Source organism: Nycticebus coucang, chromosome 1 (assembly GCF_027406575.1).
Source record: "Nycticebus coucang isolate mNycCou1 chromosome 1, mNycCou1.pri, whole genome shotgun sequence".
Classification (NCBI taxonomy): domain Eukaryota; kingdom Metazoa; phylum Chordata; class Mammalia; order Primates; family Lorisidae; genus Nycticebus; species Nycticebus coucang.
This window is the reverse complement of record NC_069780.1, coordinates 132,723,622-132,744,504: the sequence shown is the minus strand read 5'-3', so window position 1 is coordinate 132,744,504 and position 20,883 is coordinate 132,723,622. Positions and strand designations below refer to the sequence as shown.

General features: G+C 41.5%; 1 protein-coding gene across 1 annotated transcript in view; it reads left to right on the top strand.

Moving 5' to 3' along the window:
- SV2C (synaptic vesicle glycoprotein 2C) overlaps positions 1-20,883 on the top strand; it is a 268,675-nt gene that overhangs the window by 111,409 nt on the left and 136,383 nt on the right. Inside the window, exon 3 of the mRNA XM_053588340.1 lies at positions 7,400-7,580. Within this exon, the coding sequence (XP_053444315.1) occupies positions 7,400-7,580 (181 nt within the window). The remainder of the gene's footprint in view (positions 1-7,399; positions 7,581-20,883) is intronic.

The following is a 20,883-nucleotide window of genomic DNA, read 5'->3' as shown; positions in this document are numbered from 1 at the left end:
CTCCAGTGTGCCAAAACCAGTCTCACTTTGCCCCTGAGGGTTAAGGCTGTAAGGCAGCTCAGTCCCCGCCTTTAGGCTGCCCAGTCACTAGGTTACTAGCTCCCGCCCAATCCTTGTTCTGGGACCCTGAGAGCGGAGCTTGCCGGGGCAGATCTCTCACAATGGCTCCCTGTGGCCTAGCTCAGCAGCTCAATCTGGGGCCCTAGACAATGCCCAGAGTTCTCCGCACTCCTGCTCAAGCTCTCCCCAAGGCAGTTCAACTGAGTGCCTAGTCCAAAAACACCGAAACAGTTTACAGGTAAGGCCTTTCCAGTTTGCAATCTCACTGCTGCTTGTAATTATGGTTGCCTACAGGATTAGGTTGATCAAACACACACAACCACTTGCCAGTTTTCCACTGTTTTTGTCCTTCTCTTGGGGTCCAGAAGTCCCTTGATGACTCCCTATATCCTCAAAGAGATGATTATAGGCAGATCCCACCAGCCAGAGATGCCTGGAGTCTTATCTCCCCAGACTCACCGTGCCCAGTTGCAGGGAAGCTGTTATTCGGCCGCCATCTTGCTCCACCCTCCTTACCCAAGTCTTTCTTAAGTTCATTTTCCTAAAAGTAGCTCCCTTTCCTTTCACACTCATACTTTATTACCTATGTGACTGATGTTGGATTCAATGCACATTTTAACAAGCAGGACTGATACAGACAGGCTAGGGTGACCCGTGATGAGCAGAAAGTGCAGCTAAAGGAAGCAGAAGGTGAGGGAGTCAACGGTGAACACTTCGCATGATAGCTCTTGGTGTGTTTAAAGGAGGGTTGGTCAGTTCATTGGGTTGGGTAGTGAAAACTGACTAAGTGGTGGTCAAGGGAAGATTACTGATGACATTTGTTAAAGCATGATAAGGCCGACTATTTAGGACCATCACCATAGGTGTAGGGACCACTGCAATACATTTTCCAGCAGGGAAGAGAGATTGTGCTCAACTCAAGTGGGAATTTATTAGCCAAAGACCAAGGCAGGAGTATTAGTACATGGAAAATTACCAAAATTATATCAAGGGTAAAGTGGATTATGGCGAAACCAGACTAATGGGATTCTTGCCAAAGGTGGGAAAGTTGATCAGACATCACCCAGGAGATGGTGGAGAATGAATGGTAGAGTACAGATTCAGATCCAGGCTATCTGTTTCATGTGCCTGGGCTCTTAACAATTTGCTGCCTGACGCAAAGTTCAAGTATGATCAGATATCCAGGGTGGGAGGCTCTCATTGCACTCACTTAGCAGGGTTCTTGTTAAAATTGAACAGAACAGGGAAATCTATTTGTCAGGGTCTAGTTGAGAAGAGAAGTCAGAAGACCAGAGTTTGGTCAAGGAGAGAGTCTATGTCAGTGGGCTTTTTTGGAGGCATACCCCAGAATTGGGGGGTGGGCATGGCTATCTTTGGAAAATAAAAGCACCTGCTGCTTGTAAAAGGAGTAATACCTAAAAAATATTGAGCATAATTTGGGCAATAAAGCTTATTGTAGCCCTGTGCATACAACAGACCACATTATTCTTTTCAACTATTTCCAGAAATAAAAAAAATTTGTTTTAACCTAAGAAGATCCCCTTATGAAAGGTGAGTGTGATTGTCACCTCATGGAGATTATCAGTAAATTCAGAATACTACCACAGAGATTTGTCATTGAAAATCAATTTATAGGCTGGGCGTGGTGGCTCATGCCTATAATTCTAGCACTTTGGGAGGCTGAGGCAGGAGGATTGCTTGAGCCCAGGAGTTTGAGGCTGCAGTGAGCTGTGATGACACCAGTGCACTCCAGCCCAGGTGACTGAGTGAGAGCGGGTCTCTGAGAAAAGAGAAAAGGAAATTCAGTCTAAAGGATGCCGTGAATCTGCCACAGATGACTGAAGTGCTTAAAACAATTTTTGAAAACCAATTGGCTAGGCTCAGCACCTGTGGCTCAAGCAGCTAAGGCACCAGCCATATACACCTGAGCTGGCAGGTTCGAATCCAGACTGGGCCCGCCAAACAACAATGACGGCTGCAACCAAAAAATAGCCAGGTGTTGTGGTGGGCGCCTGTAGTCCCGGAGGTGGAGGCAGGAGAATCACTTGAGCTCAGAAGTTAGAGGTTGCTGTGAGCTGTGATGCCACAGCACTCTACTCAGGGAGACAGAGAGAGAGAGAGAGAGAGACAGAGAGAGAGAGAGAGAGAGAAAGAAAAGGGAAGGGAAGGAAGGAAAGGAAGGAAAGGAAACCAACTGGCTAGAAGTTGCTATGAAAAAACCTCTATATACCATTTCCTAAAATATTTTGTTTAAACATAATTTTAAAGGGTATTTGAGGGAAAAGATATGCCCCTTTAGGGATTGTCAAAAAGAATCAAAAGCAGCTTAGCAAAGAGAAGAAATGGAAATGTGGTATTTATCAGGGGGAATGAGAGGATATTAAAGATAATGGAACTAGCCCTCATGTTGCAAAATATCTTAATGACAAGTCACGCTTGAGGCCTTTTAAAGAAAGTGTTTGTATAAATTTAAGGAGTAAAAGTACAGTTTTATGACACGGATTTATTGCGTCTTGGTGAAGTCTGGGCTTTTAGAATAACCATTACCCAAATAATGTAATGTGTATTATACCCATTATGGAGGCCTTTTTGTTGTTCTGTGAGAGCCTGGGGAGGCTGGACTGGCCAAGAATGGCTTTGCCAGAGCTATGGTAGGAAAAATAGGTTGAGTTTATTTCTCAGTTCAGGTTCAACTTCCTGAAAGCCCAGCTAAGTTAACATCTTTATTAAGTTCATGAAAAGGTGGGAGAATCACATCCTGACTGCTCCAAACACAGGTCTCCAGGAGTTGAAGTGGAGGTGAGGACTGCCTCTCGTCCGAGGGAGGCAGGTCCCCAGGGAGGCGAGCAGCTTCTAAGTGTACAGTTCCTCCTGCTTTATGGGGAAAATATTCTGTAGCCCAACTTCCTCCCCTCAAACCCGTAATAGACACATGAACTTCAAGTAAAAACACACTGGAGAGGCCGTTTTAGTGGAAAGCACCTTCAGACTGTAAAGTGCACACAGAACCCCTAGGGGGTCTGGTTAAAAGTGCAGATTTGGGGCCAGGTGCAGTGGCTCATGCCTGTAATCCTAGCACTCTGGGAGGCTGAGGCAGGAAGATCCCTTGAGCCCGTGAGTTTGAGGTTGCAGTGACCTCTGATAATGCCACTTCACTCTAGCCTGATGACAGAGCAAGATTCTCTGTCTCAAAAAAAAAAGCCAATTTTGAGTGAGTGGGTCCAGGGTGAGGCCTGGAAGCCTGCATTCTAACACTTTTTCCACCCTGGAAAGAACAAGGCTGCTACCCAAGGAGTCAGACCTACTTTGAGGACCTAACAAACTGATTTCGAGTTTTGCCTTCTTGCAACCTCAGTTTTCCCACTTGTAAATTGAAAGGCTTTGGAGGAAAACACCTTTGAGCTCACTAAGGAGGCGCAGAGTGCTGGGAAGGCTGGTGTTTGTCTGGGGCGCCATCTCTGCCCTGAGCTCTCCAGGACCCCCCATTACAACTCTGTAAAGACAAGCAGAAAGGTGAACACAAGCAGGCAGGAAATACAGTTGATATTCTGACAATCCTGGAGTGATTACCTTTGCCAACATTCCAAGGTCTGGCTTTAATTAGATCACACAGTCCACCAGCGAACACTCTAATTGTGCTGTGCTTGTCTCGTGTTAGCTATTGGGTAGGCCTCGTGCTTTCCACAGCATGCCTAACGGAACAGCCTTGATTTTCAATATCAGACAAGCACAATCACAAATCAAAATTCTATTACCTTTAGAATCTTCCCTTTTTTCTCTGTATTTTGTTAATTAAATCATAACTGTGTACATTGATGCATTTATGGGTTTTCAGTGTACTAATTTGATACACAATGTGAAAGGCTTACATTGAACTAAGTAACACATCCATCACAGTTAGACTCTTTTCTTAATAGGTTTGAAAGGAAGGAGGGTTTGGGGGGGACCTCACCTAATGTGCATGATGCAATGGTACCTTTAGAATCTTAAGTATATTTTTAACCTGGGTAGAAGTGAAGACACAGCTTGCTATTATATTTTTTATGCTAACCTTGTCAGTTGTGGAGGGATTTAACACCACCTTAAAATCTTTCTCATCTTTTAGATCCTCCTCGGATACTTTCTTCTTAGTGACATCTTGGCAGAGGTCACCTCAGAATCAGGAGCCAGCCTGCCCCTCTGCTCCCCTTTACCTTGCCCATCGCACACCTCACAGCTGGCCCAGGCTTATTAATTCATGTGCCTGTTTGAGTCCTTCACTGGGTCACCAGTTCTTGAGCCATTCTGCCAGAGGGGAAAGAACGTGAGGGCTTGAGGCCAGGTGCCTGGTCACATGTCCCTAGTGGGCCATGGAAGTTTCTCAGCCTTAGTTTTTTTTGTTTGTTTGGTTTTTGTTTTGGGGGGGTTTTTTTGAGACAGAGTTTCACTTTGTCACCCTTGGTAGAGTACATTGGCGACATAGCTCACAGCAACCTCAAACTCTTGGGCTCTTGCCTCAGCCTCCCAAGTCGCTAGGACCACAGGGGCCCCGCCATAATGCCTGGCTATTTGTTTCTGTTGTTGTTGTTGTTGTTTAGCAAGCCTGGGCCTGGTTCAAACCCACCAGCCCTGGCTCATGTGGCCGGTGTCCTACCCACTGAGGTACGGGAGCCAAGTCTCAGCCTTAGTTTTGATAAACCACTCTCCCCAGGTTGTAAACTCCATCCTCTCAGGAGTCTGAAAACCCAAGTGTCCTCAGCACCAGGGTGGTGGAGGAATGTGGGAGGTAATGGGCGTATGGTCTAGAGACCTTGGTTAACCTGCCTCGCCCCAGGCACCCAGATTCACTTTCTTTAAACAGAACTGGGGGGAGCCACGCAGAAACACTAATGCCCTGCTAGAGACCCTGCTTTCCAACTCCTGCTTCCTGGTTTGCACATAATAGGGGTTCCCAAGTAGAACTTAGCAGAAAGAACGAAAATGATGTATTCAAAATAATTGTTAACAAGCCAGGGCAGCCTTGGCGTGTGACTGTGGTCCCAGCTACTCAGGAAGCTGATGTCAGAGAATCCCTTGAGCCCAGGAGCTGGAGTCCAGTCTGGGCAATATATCAAGACCCTATCTCAAAAAGTAGAGAAAGAAAGAAAGAAGGGACATAGTCTGGGAGTCAGAGCAACTCTTTGTAACAGTAGGCATTGTCTTGCAGCAGGAAGTTTTGATGCTTTAGTTGTCAGATCAAGGAAAGTTTAGGGGGGGCCAATGAAGGGGCCAGAACTGTGGGGCCTCATGCACTCCATGTGAACGTCAGCCCTGAGGAAGACCTCTAGGCTTTAGTCAGAGAAATGTTAGTTCATAACCCTCATTAGCTACTTGATATCTGTTAGATCAAGTTGAATAATTTGAGTCTCAGTTTCCTTATCTGAGAATGTGTTAATAATCCCCACTTTGTAGGATTGTGATGAGGATTAAATGAACCAATATATGGAATGTTATCTACGAATGCCTGGCACAAACATATGCCCCGTCAGGGGTGTTTGCCGTTAAAGGCAGTGAGTGGTTGTCGAGTAGACTCAGACAGCTTGCCTCTGGAGTGGCCTTGCTCCCTGCAGCTGAGTAATCACGGTGGGTCAGTGTTGCTGTCATGGCTGCTCCCATTCAAGGGTATAGAGTGTCTGTAGGAAATAAAAGGGGGCGACTTTGTTCCTGGGGCTGGAGCTACAAGAATGACTCACAGGTTTTTAGGTCATAACGGCCACAGGCTAATCCTAATCTATAGAAGCTCACTTTCTGATTTGTAGACATTTTTAAAGACACAGATATTACTAAGAAGAAACTTTGCTACTGGTTATTTTCTAAGAGGGAGGAGTGGCAAACTTGAACCTATTATGCTATAAATAGGAGCTCTGCTGGAGAGGCATTTTCCTGGGTGATCTGTCTGCTTTTGGAATTCCTTGTATTGTGCTGATAAATTCTTGAAATAGTCTTCTAGACATGCACTGGGTCTCAGGATATGAGTAATCTCTATTGAGAGAGATGATCTGTGTATAGTCAGCCCCGTAGTTTAGAGGAAAATGTGCCATCCACACACAGGCAAAGGTTGACCATCACTCTCTTTGCAGTACCCCAGTCTAAATAAAGACGGGGGGGGATGTCTTATTTTGTAATTGCTTCCAATGTTCACCATTCATTCAGCTATCTGCAAAGCTGCATCCACATGTTATTGATGTGAGGGTCACGAGACCTTGCCAAGGGTTTTCCATTTTTGCTCCATTAACTGTCTGTAAAGCAACCTAATGTGAGGGTGAATGTTTAAATAGGACATTTCCCAAACTAATCTAAAACAATTAATAAGCTGATGATTTTTTACCTTCTAACCTCAATGCTACAGAGTTTCTTGAATGTGCCTTTGAAAATGAGGCTTGGATGAAGCAGCAGGAAAACCAGAAATGGATAAGCATTTGCTTTAGTGCTGTATCCAGATATAATAAATTTTCATGCTTAAATGACGCCATTGCCTTTGGACATTTGACATCCTTTTAGCAGCCCTCCTAAACTGATACTTGCCACACCTAATATTATTTCATCCTGAGAAAGATTCCGGACAAAGTTTGTAAGGGCCTATTTTTTTAAAAGAAGAAAATGAATTAGAAAATTCAATTATATACTCACAGTGACGCCAAGAGAGACGTGTATCTAATGCCTAATTTTCTGTTTGTTTCCCTTAGGGATCAAAGCCAGCTATGATAAGCTCAATATTTCCCATCCTTCTAACAGCTCTTTCCCTTCTTTTTAAACCAAAAAAGAGTCTTCTCTTATAAGCAGAATTAGAGACTATTTTTAAATTAACTCTTGTAATCTCTAAACCCAGTTTCCCTAGCTTCCTAGGAAGGGCTAGGACTTTTGAGGAGGACTAGGAAGAAAAAACACACGGAATCCTCTAGAAGGGTCTCAAAGGTCTGGTCCTGGCCCAGGTCATCTGCTAATCTGAAGTAAGCTCCCGCTTCACCCTAGGAGCCCGTGACTGGGTCTGACATGCTGACCTTGTCATGGTGTGAGGCTGGGCATTCTGACCACGGTGACTTGACTGTGAGCCCCACTCCAGGACTGGGACAAGTTTGTCTTATGCACAAGATGACAGAGGAAATGATAATTTCCCATCGGTCCTTATAGTCAGTCCTGGCAGCCCACAGAGTTTACTTCTCACCATGACAGCTGATTACTTTGTCCTGAAGGATACTTTTTAAAGGACATTTTCCCCATGCACAATGTTGGAATGTATTTTGTTCCCTGTTGATTTGCTGTTGCTCGTGTGATCTCCTGCCGCCTCTGATGTGTTCTCTCTGTTCTCTGTGTGTTGCAGGCAGCATAGTGTACCTCGGGATGATGGTGGGGGCGTTCTTCTGGGGAGGCCTGGCAGACAAAGTGGGAAGGAAACAGTCTCTTCTGATCTGCATGTCTGTCAACGGATTCTTTGCCTTCCTTTCTTCATTTGTCCAAGGTTATGGCTTCTTTCTCTTCTGTCGCTTACTTTCTGGATTCGGGTAAGGTTTTCTCCTTCATATTTTATAGTAATGTGCTTATTTTTCATAACTGAATGTGTTCTCCATCTAGAGAACCTCCTTACCAGAAAATTATCCCTTCACACGTTTCCTTCCCAAGTTTTGTGTCAGCCTTAGAAGCCACCATGCTGGTTTCTTAGAAATGTAATTATCAACCTTTCATTTCAGGAGAGAATGAAACACACACCTGTACTCTCGTGGCCAATTGTTCTAGTGTTTTAGGTCCAGGAAATGGATACTGTTTTCTTTTTTATTATTATTATTAAATCATAGCTGTGTACATTAATACGATCATGGGGCACCATACACTGGTTTTATAGACTGTTTGACACATTTTCATCACACTGGTTAACATAGCCTTCTGGCATTTTCTTAGTTATTGTGTTAAGACATTTACATTCTACATTTACTAAGTTTCCCATATACCCTTGTAAGATGCACCACAGGTGTAATCCCACCAATCACCCTCCCTCTGCCCATCTCCTATGGATATTGTTTTCAATGAAATGCTGTCTCTATGGCAGGACTTGTTCATACACGCATGTTTCTTCTGAAAATGTAATTTAAGCAGGAAATAGCTCTGGTCCTACCTATCATGAACTAATTAAGGGTTTAGACCCTTCGAGCATGCTCTTAAATCCAGGATTAGAGTGTCTCAAATAATTGTGATACCACAGGCCACAGCACTGTGCCTTGGGAAGCTGGCACAGGACTGAGAACCAAGAAATCCAAGTGTGTCTGCTCTGCCCTTGGCTAAGTGCATCAAGGTCTCTAGCCTTTTTGTTCTTTTGTAGAAGGGAGATAATAGGACTTTATCCCCCTACTTTGGAGTGTGAGGGTCATATGAGACAATGTATAAGAGTACAAGCAAGAGGAGAAATTCTGGAACAATGTTAGAAACCCTCACTCATTGCTTGGCACTTCCCACTGCCCCTCGGCTCTTCCTCCCATTCATTCAGCTGAGCTGTCCTGTGCTCTTGCCTCACAGTGACAGCAGCGGAGGAGGAGAGGGGAACCTCTTTCTGGCTTTTGAATTTCAACTCTAGCCCCTGAAGGAAATAGAAAGGACTAATCATGAGCAAAAGATTTGAGAGAAAACATGGCAAGTAAAATAAGGTTCTGAAACATTGGGTATATTTCTGTTGTGGGCCTCTGAGGCTCAGACCCTCCACCGCTCCGTGCGTCTCCCAGGACCATAGTACTTGCTGTCCTTGCTACTCTGAAGGTTCTCCCAGAATGCTCCCACCTTGTGACCCTGATGGGTTTTTCTTGAGATCACCCCCAGACAATAGCTGTCACCATAGTTCCCTATTCTGTATTTGCTTTTTTATGTGCTATTTTCTCTCCTCCGCCAGCACATAAATTCCAAAGGGTTGGGACTTCCTTGCTCTAAACCACTTCATTTCTGAAAGCAAGGTGGGTGTGGGTACTATAAAGGACCATGGACTCCAAGCAGCAATCAGAACACTCTGACTTAGCCTGGTGCAGGGCTGCACACCTGTGTAATAGGTTGAGGATGGAAGATCATTTGAGCTCAGGAGTTCAAGGATGTAATTTGAGATGACCAGGCGTATGAACACTCATGGCACTTCACCCTGGGCAACATAATGAAATCTCATCTCTAAAAAAATAAAAATAGACAGGCACAGTGGCTCCTGCCTATAGCCTTGTCTCCTCGGGAGGCTGAGCTGAGAAGATGCTTTCCGCCCAGGAGTTCCAGTGTACAGTGAGATATTGAGATGTGATAACACCATTGCACTCCAGCCTGAGCAACAAAGCAAGACCCCATCCTTGAAAAGAAAAAGAAAGAAAATATTGACACTAGGGCACGATCCTAGCACTCTAGAGGGACAAGGCAGGAGGATTGCTTGAGGTCAGGAGTTTGAGACCAGCCTAAACAAGAGTGAGACTCTGTCTCTACCAAAAATAGAGAAAATTAGCTGAGTATGGCAGCATGGCTATACTCCCAGCTACTCTGGAGGCAGAGGCAGGAGGATCACTCTTGAGCCCAGAACTTTTAGGTTGCAGTAAGCTATAATCACACCATTGCACTCTGCCTGGGGCAACAGATGGAGACTCTGTCTCAAGGAAAAGAAATTGGAAAAATAAATTAAAATTTAAAAAATAATAGAATGACATTTAGGGATCTGTGGCACTGTCTAATTAATCATGAAGTGAGATAAATGGAAATCTACTAAATTCTTACATGATCTATACAAGCAAAAAAGTTGTATGTTAAGTGAACAAACATCTAACTTGAGTCATAAAAACAGTAAGTCATGGCCCCTCAATCAATTTCCAGACTAGAGCCAGTTTAGAGACCTAGACCAATTGAGTGAGGCTGGGTCCCCTTGAGGAAGGACCCCTATGAATTACCAAAAATTTATACTGTTGCTTTCTCTTCTGACCCTTCCATAAATGACCTGTGGCCTTTAACAGAATGAGTTGGCACAGGAGGAGAGAGAAAATAATCAGACTTCTCAGAATTTTTGGCCACTGGCTCTGAACTAATTGGTGGAGACTCAAAATATCACTGTGGTCCACCAGTCAGCATCAGGGCTTATGGAGGTTACGTGGTCAGTGGAGTTCTAGCTCAGGTCTGCCTCACAGTGGGCCCATGAGTCACCAGATCCATCCCGTGCTCACTTCCCCAGTGTTGGAACATACAATCCAAATAAACCTGGCAGGATCCCCTCTTTGGTACAGCACCTATCCACCAGTTCTATTTACTGGGAATTTCAGAACAAAGCAAAGTTCTGTTCAGGAAGTCCAAACCCTTCTTTTTACACATGGAAGTTCAGTGGTGGAATCAGGTATGACTCAGCAAGGACTCAAGTTGGAATTAAGTCCCTTTTAACTTGCAACTCTAGAAATAAGTAAACTATGCATTCTGAATCCAAGGTTTAGAAGTCTTCATGTCGGTTTTATTGCAGATGCCAGAGGTTTCCAGTTACTTTACCTTATTTCATTGCTGAAGCATCATTAGCAATATTGTTTCAGCTTATAAGGAGACTCAGTTCTAGACTGAGATCTACCTGGCTTAATAATGTTACTGTCTCTACGTGTGTTTTCCTTTTAATTCACCAGACCAAGTCATGAGTATATCTCTTTAGAAACACAAATATATCTAGTCACACTGTGTGTGACTTTCAACATTTATTCAGTACAAAGAATGATTTCCCTGCCCAGGGACAACAGTGTTTTGTGGAAATGAAGAATAGGACATCACCAATTATTCATCCGTCTCTCACTTTCCTAAATGAATCTCACACAAAGGAGCAGACACTTTCCTTTCCTCTTTTGTTACAGAAAATTAGAAAGATGGGAAATGGAGTTGGCATCATTGATTCATTCTCATTTGCCCTAGAATTAAATTATTTGTCTCCAGTCACTGTTAATTATGGGAATTACAATTCTTTGGATGTCAGGCAGTATCAGAGCTGGGAACTTCTCCCCGGGGGCCTGGCACCACTAAGCATGAAGGTCAGAAGAAAAATGTAATGCCAAAGAAATTAAAATAAATTTCAATGTGTCTGTATACTGTAAGTGAAAGAATAGTCATTTCTCCTTCTGTGAATGAAGCCTAACAGATACATACTTCCTAGCTATTTGCAATATTTATTCACTAACTATATTATGTTATAGTAAGAAGACATTTAGCTTTGTAGAAGGGATCACCATTAACTGGCATTTTTCAAAGTACTTTACGTATAGCATTTCATTTATTTCCATAACTGTTTTTAATAAATAGGCATAGAAAAATAGCATGCTTATTTTTTTAATTTGAAAATTGAAACACAGAGAGATTAAGTTACTTCCACATGTTTAGCAGACTCCTAGGAATTCTGAGTTCTAGTCTGATTCTGAACTATAAAGTTTTCCCCTCAAAGTAGTTCTTCTCTTCAGATATCATTTACTTCCTAAGCCAGGCATAGTAGCTCATTTCTATAATCCCAGCACTCTGGAAGACTGAGGTGCATGGATCACCTGAGCTCAGGAGTTCAAGACCAGCCTGAGCAAGAGAGACCTGTCTCTACTAAAAATAGAAAAACTACCTGGGTGTGATGGTGGGCACCTATAATCCCAGCTACTTAGGAGACTGAGGCAAGAGGACCACTTGCACCCAAGAGTTTGAGGTTGCAGTGAACAATGATGTCATGGCACTGTACCCAGGGTGATAGAGTGAGAGTCTGTCTCAAAAAAAGAAAAAAACACTATATTTTACTTCCTTATCACATTGGAAAAATGCAGATTCATTTAAAATTTTTCAAGATTTTTTAACTGAATTTTACCAAACACCTCTATGGTGTTTGCCCATCTGTGAGAGATGCTATCTATATTCAGCACTTTATAAGTGTTGACTTATTTTAACTTCATAGTGACCCTTTCAAGGGGACCTTGTCATGTTGGAAGGCCACATTAATTTACCTGTAATCCAAAAGGCTGCATTCAAGAAACTTCAGTTAGATATACTTAAAAATGTACATTATTTGGTAAAAGTCTAACTACGATGTATTTAATCATTTCAAAAACTGAAAACTATTTGTTAATTTTAAAGTTAGCTACCCTTTTAATGACTTTGTGGTGTCTGCTTTTTATTGGAAAGCATGTGGATATTTGATTGCTGCATAGAGGGCCACAGTTTCAGCTGATCCTCTAGATAGGGGTCAGTCATTTGTGACTTTAATGGCATCTTGATTTGGGTTAGGTCAGAGAATGTAGATTCCCAGCAATAAGTGTGGGGCTAGGCACCTGGGCTCACGCTGTAATCCCAGCACTCTGGGAGGCTGAGGCAGGTGGATTGCTTGAGCCCCAGAGACTTGAGACCAGCCTGAGCAAGTGTGAGACCCTGTTTCTATTAAAAATAAAAGAAATTAACCAGGCGTGGTGGTGCACACCTGTAGTGCCAGCTACTAGGGAAGCTGAGGCAGGAGGATTGCTTGAGCCCAGGAGTTTGAGTTGCGACAGAACACGACTCTGTTTAAAAAAAAAAAAAAAAACAGAAAGAAAGAAAAGAAAAGTGGTCAAAAAACAAGAAAGCATTTATTTTGGGAGCATGTTGCCAAAGGTATGGATGGGTATTCAACTGCATTTTTCTATATTTCAGTTGGATATTTTTTAGCATCAAACAATGACATTAAAATGGCACCTACTGAGAATTCAATTCCAGTTGTAGTTCTTTTGGTGCTTTGCTGATATCAACTAGGTGAAGCTGAAAGTGAACCTTTCATTGTATTCTCCAACTAATGGGTTTATAGCAGCTGTGTAGTCTTCATATAATTCCCATATATCATCCTGTTCATCAAAAGATAGCTTTTCACAAAATGCTTGGATTTTTTTTGCCACGTATCATATATAGATTTAGTTTTGCCTTGCAAAGAAATAGCATTCAAGTCTTTTTTTTTTTTTTTTTTTTTTTGAGACAGAGTCTCAAGCTGTTGCCCTGGGTAGAGTACTATGGCATCACAGCTCACAGCAACATCAAACTCATATGCTTAAGCGATTCTCTTGCCTCAGCCTCCCAAGTAGCTGGGACTACAGGTGCCCATCACAATGCCCAGCTAGTTTTTGGTTGTGGTTGCCATTGTTGTTTGGCAGGCCCGGGCTGGATTCAAACCTGCCAGCTCCCATGTATGTGTCTGGCGCCCCTGGCGCTTGAGCAACAGGCGCCAAGCCAGCATTTAAGTCATTTTGATTTGACATGATATCACACAAAAATGCTGCATTCCTATAGAAATCTTCTTTCAGTAATTCACATTGCTAATTCTGTTCTTCATAAAATTTAGCTAACTGTTCTCACAGAAATAAAATTTTGAAGATATCTATTTCCCATGTTCTTTCACAAGAGTGCCCAAAGCAAATAACTCTTTGTAGCAAAGAAAATATTCCGTTATGACCCAAATGAAGAATAAAACCTGGACCAAGTCAGTAGTATGAGTTGATTCATCCAAAGTGGTTGAATAATATATGTTTTCCTTTTAAAGTGTTGCATGACGTTGTTCTGTTAAGTTGAAGTCTAATTCATGCTGCTGATCAGTTATAGCTCTCCTGGAAAGAGGCAGTTGTTTGTACTTTAAGATGTTATCAGGGTCTAACCATTCAACAACTTCCACAATGCATTTTTTCACAGTTTCTATATCATAGAATGACTCCCCCCCCACCACCAAGCATATAAGCTACTTTATATATTACTCCAGTGACATTATTTTTAGGTCTTGTTGCTGCTTGAAAGAATAGTCTTTGATTTTGTTCTTCATCTTTTAATTTCTGCAATGCAATCTTTCGTACCTCTCCCTCTAATTTAAATATTGGTGGTCCTATGAGTGTTACAATGCTGGTGAGCATTGAATTTCTTTTTTTTTTTTTTTGGCCGGGGCTGGGTTTGAACCCACCACCTCTGGCATATGGGACCGGCGCCCTACTCCTTGAGCCACAGGCGCCGCCCAGCATTGAATTTCTTTAATGTTGATATTGCAGCATCACAAAGCAAGCAAATCATCTTATCATTAGCAGAAACAAGGTAATATTGGAATTCCCAGTCCTCATAAAGAAAAACTGTTTTCTCTCTTCAGCCTTCTTGGTCTTCTTTGAGTTGATGGGCTGTTAAGCAGGCAGAATTAAAATATACTGTCAAGCTGTGCAACTATTCAGAAATTCCACTTCAAACAGAAACATGGTGCATCCATGAACTCTCGCCAACCAGCCGCATGCGGTAGTAGCACCAGTCAGGCAGGGGAAATTAGAACTAAATCATGAGATCAGTGTTGCCCTAATGGCTTACTAATTTCTAAGTGTGCCTGTAAATCTGAGAGGATTATTTCATTCAAAGTTATTTTATTCTTCAGTATTCTAAATGCATTCATTTTAAAAATAAAATGAAAGTATAAAAGAACAAAAATGTGCTAATAAAGATAAAAGGATTTGTTCTATAAAATTTGGATTCAGTTAAAAGGCTGCACTTAAGTACCTATGTGGCCATAAGGCTGCAGGGTTCCCACTCCTACCCTTTGAAAAAGATGCTATTCACATCTTTTAGCTCTATGTTATAGCTGAGGAAGTTGAGTTCTTATCCAAGTAAGTGAGGTCATCACGTTTCTTTCCCAGGCTGTCTGGGTCTAGAGCCCATGCTCACAACCACCAGGCTGTGCTGTGTCTCTGGCTCAACCAGAACTGTCCCTGCTTTCACATGGCACAATGCTCCATGCATGACAGGTGCCCACAAACACATGAACAGATCAGTTCAGGAAGATTTCTGACCCCAGAGAATTGGAATGGGAGGACATCTCCCATATGTAAAATGAGGCAACAGTTAGACAAGATTATCTTTAATCCACAAATAATCTCAAACCCAAATTGTAAACAGTGGGTCATTTTGTTTTTTGATCTGTTTTGTCCAACATGGTAACCACTGCCCACATGTCATTACCAAGCACTTGAAATCTGACTAGTGCAAATTGAGACATGCTGTGAGTGTAAATAACCCAGCTCTGGGTCTCAAAGATTCAGTACATATAAGAGAATGCAAAATAGCTCAATAATTTTAATAATTCAATAATATTACACATTAAAATGGCAGTATTTTGCATATGACATTTGGATATTGTGTTATATAAAAATTAATTAAGATTAACTTCACCAGATCTGCATGTTTTTATAATCACTTCTTACAGATCCTCATAATGATCATTGCCATCTTTATTCATGGCACTTTTTAGGTGCTGTGGTAATGCATTCTTCCAGCTCTCTCTAGATAATGATTTTTCAAGACAGCATTAGAATCCTGGTTTACAACTACACCATTTCCCACAGTGGCCCCAGATCTGCTGCTGTCATTTGTAGACTTCCACAGCTTTGGGGACTTATGGCACCAGATTACAAAGAAGGGTTGGGGAAGTTGAAGCTGTTTTCTTAGGAATGCACTGTTTTTACCCAAATTATGTATTTACAGAACAATATTTTTTAAATAACCAAGTGTCCTACCAATTATTCTTTTATTTTAATTTTTTATTATTTTATTTTTTATTGTTTGGGATTCATTGAGGATACAAAGAATTAGGTTACACTGATTGCATTTGTTAGATAAAGTCCCTCTCTTTTTTTTTTTTTTATAAAGTCCCTCTTATAATTGCGTACCACTTGAAGAGGTGTGCCGTACACTATGACCCCCTCCACTCCTCCCCTCTCCCCAGTCGCTCATTCCCCTACCCCCTACTTGTATTAGCTCATCTACTACCTTCATATTAGAATTGAGTACATTGGATTTTTGCTTCTCCATTCTTGTGATGCTTTACTAAGAAGAATGTGTTCGGGCGGCACCTGTGGCTCAACAGAGTAGGGCACTGGCCCCATATGCCAGAGGTGGTGGGTTCAAACCCAGCCCCAGCCAAAAACTGCCAAAAAAAAAAAAAAAAAAAAGGAAGGAAGAAGAAGAAGAATGTGTTCTACCTCCATCCTGGCATCCAGGTTAATACAAAGGATGTAAAATCTCCATCTTTTTTTTTTTTTTTTGTAGAGACAGAGTCTCACTTTATGGCCCTCGGTAGAGTGCCGTGGCCTCACACAGCTCACAGCAACCTCCAACTCCTGGGCTTAAGCGATTCTCTTGCCTCAGCCTCCTGAGTAGCGGGGACTACAGGCGCCTGCCACAAGGTCCAGCTATTTTTTGGTTTGGCTGGGGCCGGGTTTGAACCTGTCACCCTCGGTATATGAGGCCGGCACCCTACTGACTGAGCCACAGGCGCCGCCCAATCTCCATCTTTTTTTTAGTGGCGACATAGTAATTTCATGGTATACATATACCACAGCTTGTTAATTCATTCCTCGGTTGGTGGGCACTTAGGCTGTTTCCACTTTTTGCTGATTGTAAATTGAGCTACAATAAACAGTCTAGAGCAAATATCCTTATGATAAAAGAATTTTTTTTCTTCAGAGTAGATGCCTAGTAATGGGATTGCAGGATCAATTGGAAGGTTTCATTTGAGTTCTTTGAGGATTCTCAATACTTCCTTCCAAAAAGGTTGTGTTAGTTTGCAGTTCCTCCAGCACTTGTCTCCACATCTACACCAGCATCTGCAGTTTTGAGACTTTGTACTGTGGGCCATTCTCACTGGGGTTAGGTGATGTCTCAGCGTAGTTTTGATTTGCATTTCTCTGATGATTAGGGATGATGAGCATTTTTTCATGTTTGTTAGCCACTCATCTGTCTTCTTTAGAGAAGGTTCTATTCATGTCTCTTGCCTAGTGGCATATGTGATTGTTGGGTCTTTTTTTTTTTTTTTGAGACAGAGCCTCAAGCTATTGCCCTGGGTAGAGTGCCGTGGTGTCACAGCTCACAGCAACCTCCAACTCCTGGACTCAAGCGATTCTCCCGCCTCCACCTCCCAAGTAGCTGGGACTACAGGCACCTGCCGCAAATGCCCGGCTATTTTTTTTTTTTTTTTGGTTGCAGCCTTCATTGTTGTTTGGCAGGCCCAGGCTTGATTCAAACCCGCCAGCTCAGGTGTATGTGGCTGGCGCCTTAGCAGCTTGAGCCACAGGCGCTGAGCCTGTCGTGTCCTTTTTTGTTAATTAATTTGAGTTCTCTGTAGATCCGAGTTATTGAGCTTTTGTCCAATTTGTAATATGCAAATATCTTTCCCCATTCTGGAGGTTGCCTGTTTGCTTTGGTTGTTGTTTCCTTGGCTGTACAGAAGCTTTTCAGTTTAATTAAGTCCCATTCATTTATTTTTGTTGTTGCAATTGCCATGGAAGTCTTCTTTATAAAATCTTTCCCCAGACCAATATCTTCAAGTGTTTTCCCCACGCTTTCTTTAAGGATTTTTATTGTTTCATGCCTTAGATTTAAATATTTTATCAATTTTTAATCAATTGTTGTCAGTGGTGAGAGTTTTAGGTCCATTTTCAGTCTTTTACATGTGGTTATCCAGTTCTCCCACCACCATTTATTGAATAGGTATATGTTCTGGTTTGGTTTAACAAAGATTGGGCAGCTGTAAGATGTTAGGTTAAGATGTTAGGTTCATCTCATGGTTTTCTATTCATTTCCAAATGTCAGTGTCTCTATTTTTGTGCCAATACCATGCTGTTTTGATCACTATGACCTTGGAGTATAGCCAAATGTCTGGTAGGGTGATACCCCCAGCTTTGTTTTTGTTACTAAGAATTGTGTTGGCTATACAAGATTTTTTTCTGGTTCTATACAAAATGAAGAATATTTTTCCAAATCTTGAAAATATGATGATGGTATTTTAATGGACATTGCATTGACTCTGTAGATTGCTTTGGGAACTATTGGCATTTTAACAATGTTGATTCTTCCCGGCCATGAGCATGATATGTTCTTCCATTTGTTATATCTTCTGCTATTTCTTTTCTTAGCGGTCCACAGTTTTCTTTGTAGAGATCCTTGACCTCTTTTGTTATGCATATTCCTAGGTATTTCCTTTTTGTTGAAGCTACTATGAAGGGAATTGTACCCTTGATTAGCTTCTCATCATGGCTATTATAAGCATATAGAAAGCCTACTGATTTGTGGACATTGATTTTATGTCCAGAGACATTACTGTATTTTTCTTTTTATTTCTTCCAAGAGTCTTGAGGTTGAGTCTTTGGGATTTTCTAAGTATAAGATCATATTGTTAGCAAAGAGTAAGAGTTTGACCTCCTCTGCCCCCATTTGGATGCCCTTATTTCCTTCTCTTGCCTGATGGTATTGGCTAGAACTTCCAGCACTGTTGAATAATAGTGGTGATAGAGGACAACCTTGTCGGGTTCCAGTTCTAAGAGGAAAAGCTTTCAGTTTTACTCTATTCAGTATAATATTAGTTGTGGGTTTGTCATAGATGGCTTCAATCAAATTAAGAAATATGCCACCTAAGCCTATATTCTTAAGTGTTCTAATTTGAAAAGGATGTTGAATTTTACTGAATGCTTTTTCTGCATCTATTGAGAGGATCATGTGGTCTTTGTTTTTGCTTCTGTTGATACTGTGAATTACGTTTGTGGACTTGGGTATTTTAAACCAGCCTTGCAACCCTGGGATGAAACCTATTTGATCATGATGAATGATTTTTTAATGTGTAGCTGTAATCTATTGGCTAGGATTTTATTTAGAATTTTTGCATCTATATTCATTAGTGAAATTAGTATAAAATTCTGCTTTTTAGCTAGGTCTTTTCCTAGTTTTTTGTATCATGGTGATGTTTATTTCATAAAATATGTTGGGGAAAACTCCTTCCTTCTCAATTTTTTGGAATAATTTCTGAAGTATGAGTAAAAGCTCTTCTTTGAAGGTTTGATAGAATTCTGGTGTGAAGCCATCTGGACCAGGGCATTTGGGGGGAGGATATTTTTTACTGTTTCTTTGATGTCAGTGTTTGAAATTGGTCTGTTCAAGAGATCTATTTCTTCTTGATGAAGTCTAAGGAGAGGGTGTGATTCCAGGTTTTGATCCTTTTCTCCATATTGCCAAATTTCTGGGCATAAAGTTTCCTGTAGTACTCAGAGATCATCTCTTGTATCTCTGTAGCATCTGTTGTTATTTCCCCTTTGTCATTTCTGATTGAAGTTATTAGAGATTTTACTTTTTTGTTTCTAGTTAATCTGGCCAAAGATTTATCAATTTTATTTATTTTTCTGAAAAGCCAAATTTTTGTTTCATTCATTTTCTTTTTTGGAGACAGAGCCTCAAGCTGTCGCCCTGGGTAGAGTGCTGTGGCATCACAGCTCACAGCAACCTCCAACTCCTGGGCTTAAGTGATTCTCTTGCCTCAGCCTCCCAAGTAGATGGGACTACAGGTGCCCACCACAATGCCTGGCTATTTTTTGTCAAGTCGAGGCTGGATTCAAACCCACCAGCTCTGTTGTATATGGCTGGCACCTTAGCCACTTGAGCTATAGGCACTGAGCCCGTTCATTTTCTGAACAATTCTTTTCTTTTCAATTTCATTCATCTCTGATTTAATTTTGGTTATTTCTTTTCTTCTGCTGGATTTGGGATTAGATTGTTTTTCTTCTTCCTGTTCCATAAGATGGTTCATGGGTTTGTTGATGTGCTCTGTTTTCTGAATGTAGGCATACAATGCTATAAATTTCCTTCTTAAGACTTCTTTTGTTGTATCTCACAGGTTTGGCTAGTTTGTGTCTTCATTGTTGTTATGTTTGAGGAATTTATTGTTGTTATGTTTGAGGATTCTTCTTTTATCTTGTTCTTCTTAACATTAGTTGCTTTAAATCTGCTTGTATCTGAAAATAAGTTTGCAACCCCTCCTTTCTTCTGATTTCCATTTGCTTGAAATACTGTTTTCCATCCCTTAACCGTGAGTCTTGATTTGTCCTTCAAGGCTAGGTGTGTCTCCTGGAGACAGCATATAGAGGGCTTGTGTTTTTTAATCCCATCAGCAGCCTGTGCTTCTTCAGTGGTGGTGAATTCAGTCCATTGACATTTATTGAAGGAATTTATAAGTGTGGTTTACTTCTATCTTATTTTGTGAATGTCCATTATGTAGTTTTATCCTTTGTGCCATTGTGGAAGCTAAGTTTTGACCTTTCGCTTTTGGGTGTTTACTTTGCTGGTGTGCATTGTGGTGGTCAGTGTTGAGCACAGGTCTAAGTATTGCCTGTAGAGCTGTTCTTGTTGCAGCGAATTTCCTCATTGCTTTTATATCCACAGAGATTTGATTTCTCCATCAATTTTAAAGCTTAGTTTAGCAGGATACAGAATTCTGGACTGAAAATTATTTTGCTTAAGAATGTTGAAGGTGGCTGACCATGCTCTTCTGGATTGGAAGATTTCAGTTGAAAAGTCTGCTGTCATCTTAATGGCTCTGCCTCTGTAGGTTAGTTTGCGGTTACTCCTTACTGTTTGCAGAATTTTTTCTTTCATCTTGACTTTGAACAGGTTCACTACAATGTGTTTTGGAGAGGCTTTGTTTGAGTTGAGAGGACCTGGGGTTCCATATCCATCCGAAAGTAGTGTGTCAGGGTCTTTAGTAAAATTTGTGATGTTTTCATTTATGATAGTCTCCAGTAGGGCTTCCGTTACTTTGGGACAATCTTCTTCCCCTTCAGGAATCCCTATAATTCAGATTTTTGAACTCTCATGGAGGCACTTAGTTCTCTAAGTGCCTGTTCTGCTTTTTCTCTCCTTTTCTGCCTCTTTAACTACCTGGATTAACTCAAAAACTTTATCCTCTAGCTCTGAGGTTCTTTCTTCTCCATGGTCTAACCTAGTTTAATACTTTCTTCTGCATCTTTACATTCCCTGATTGTCTCCTTCATTTCCTTA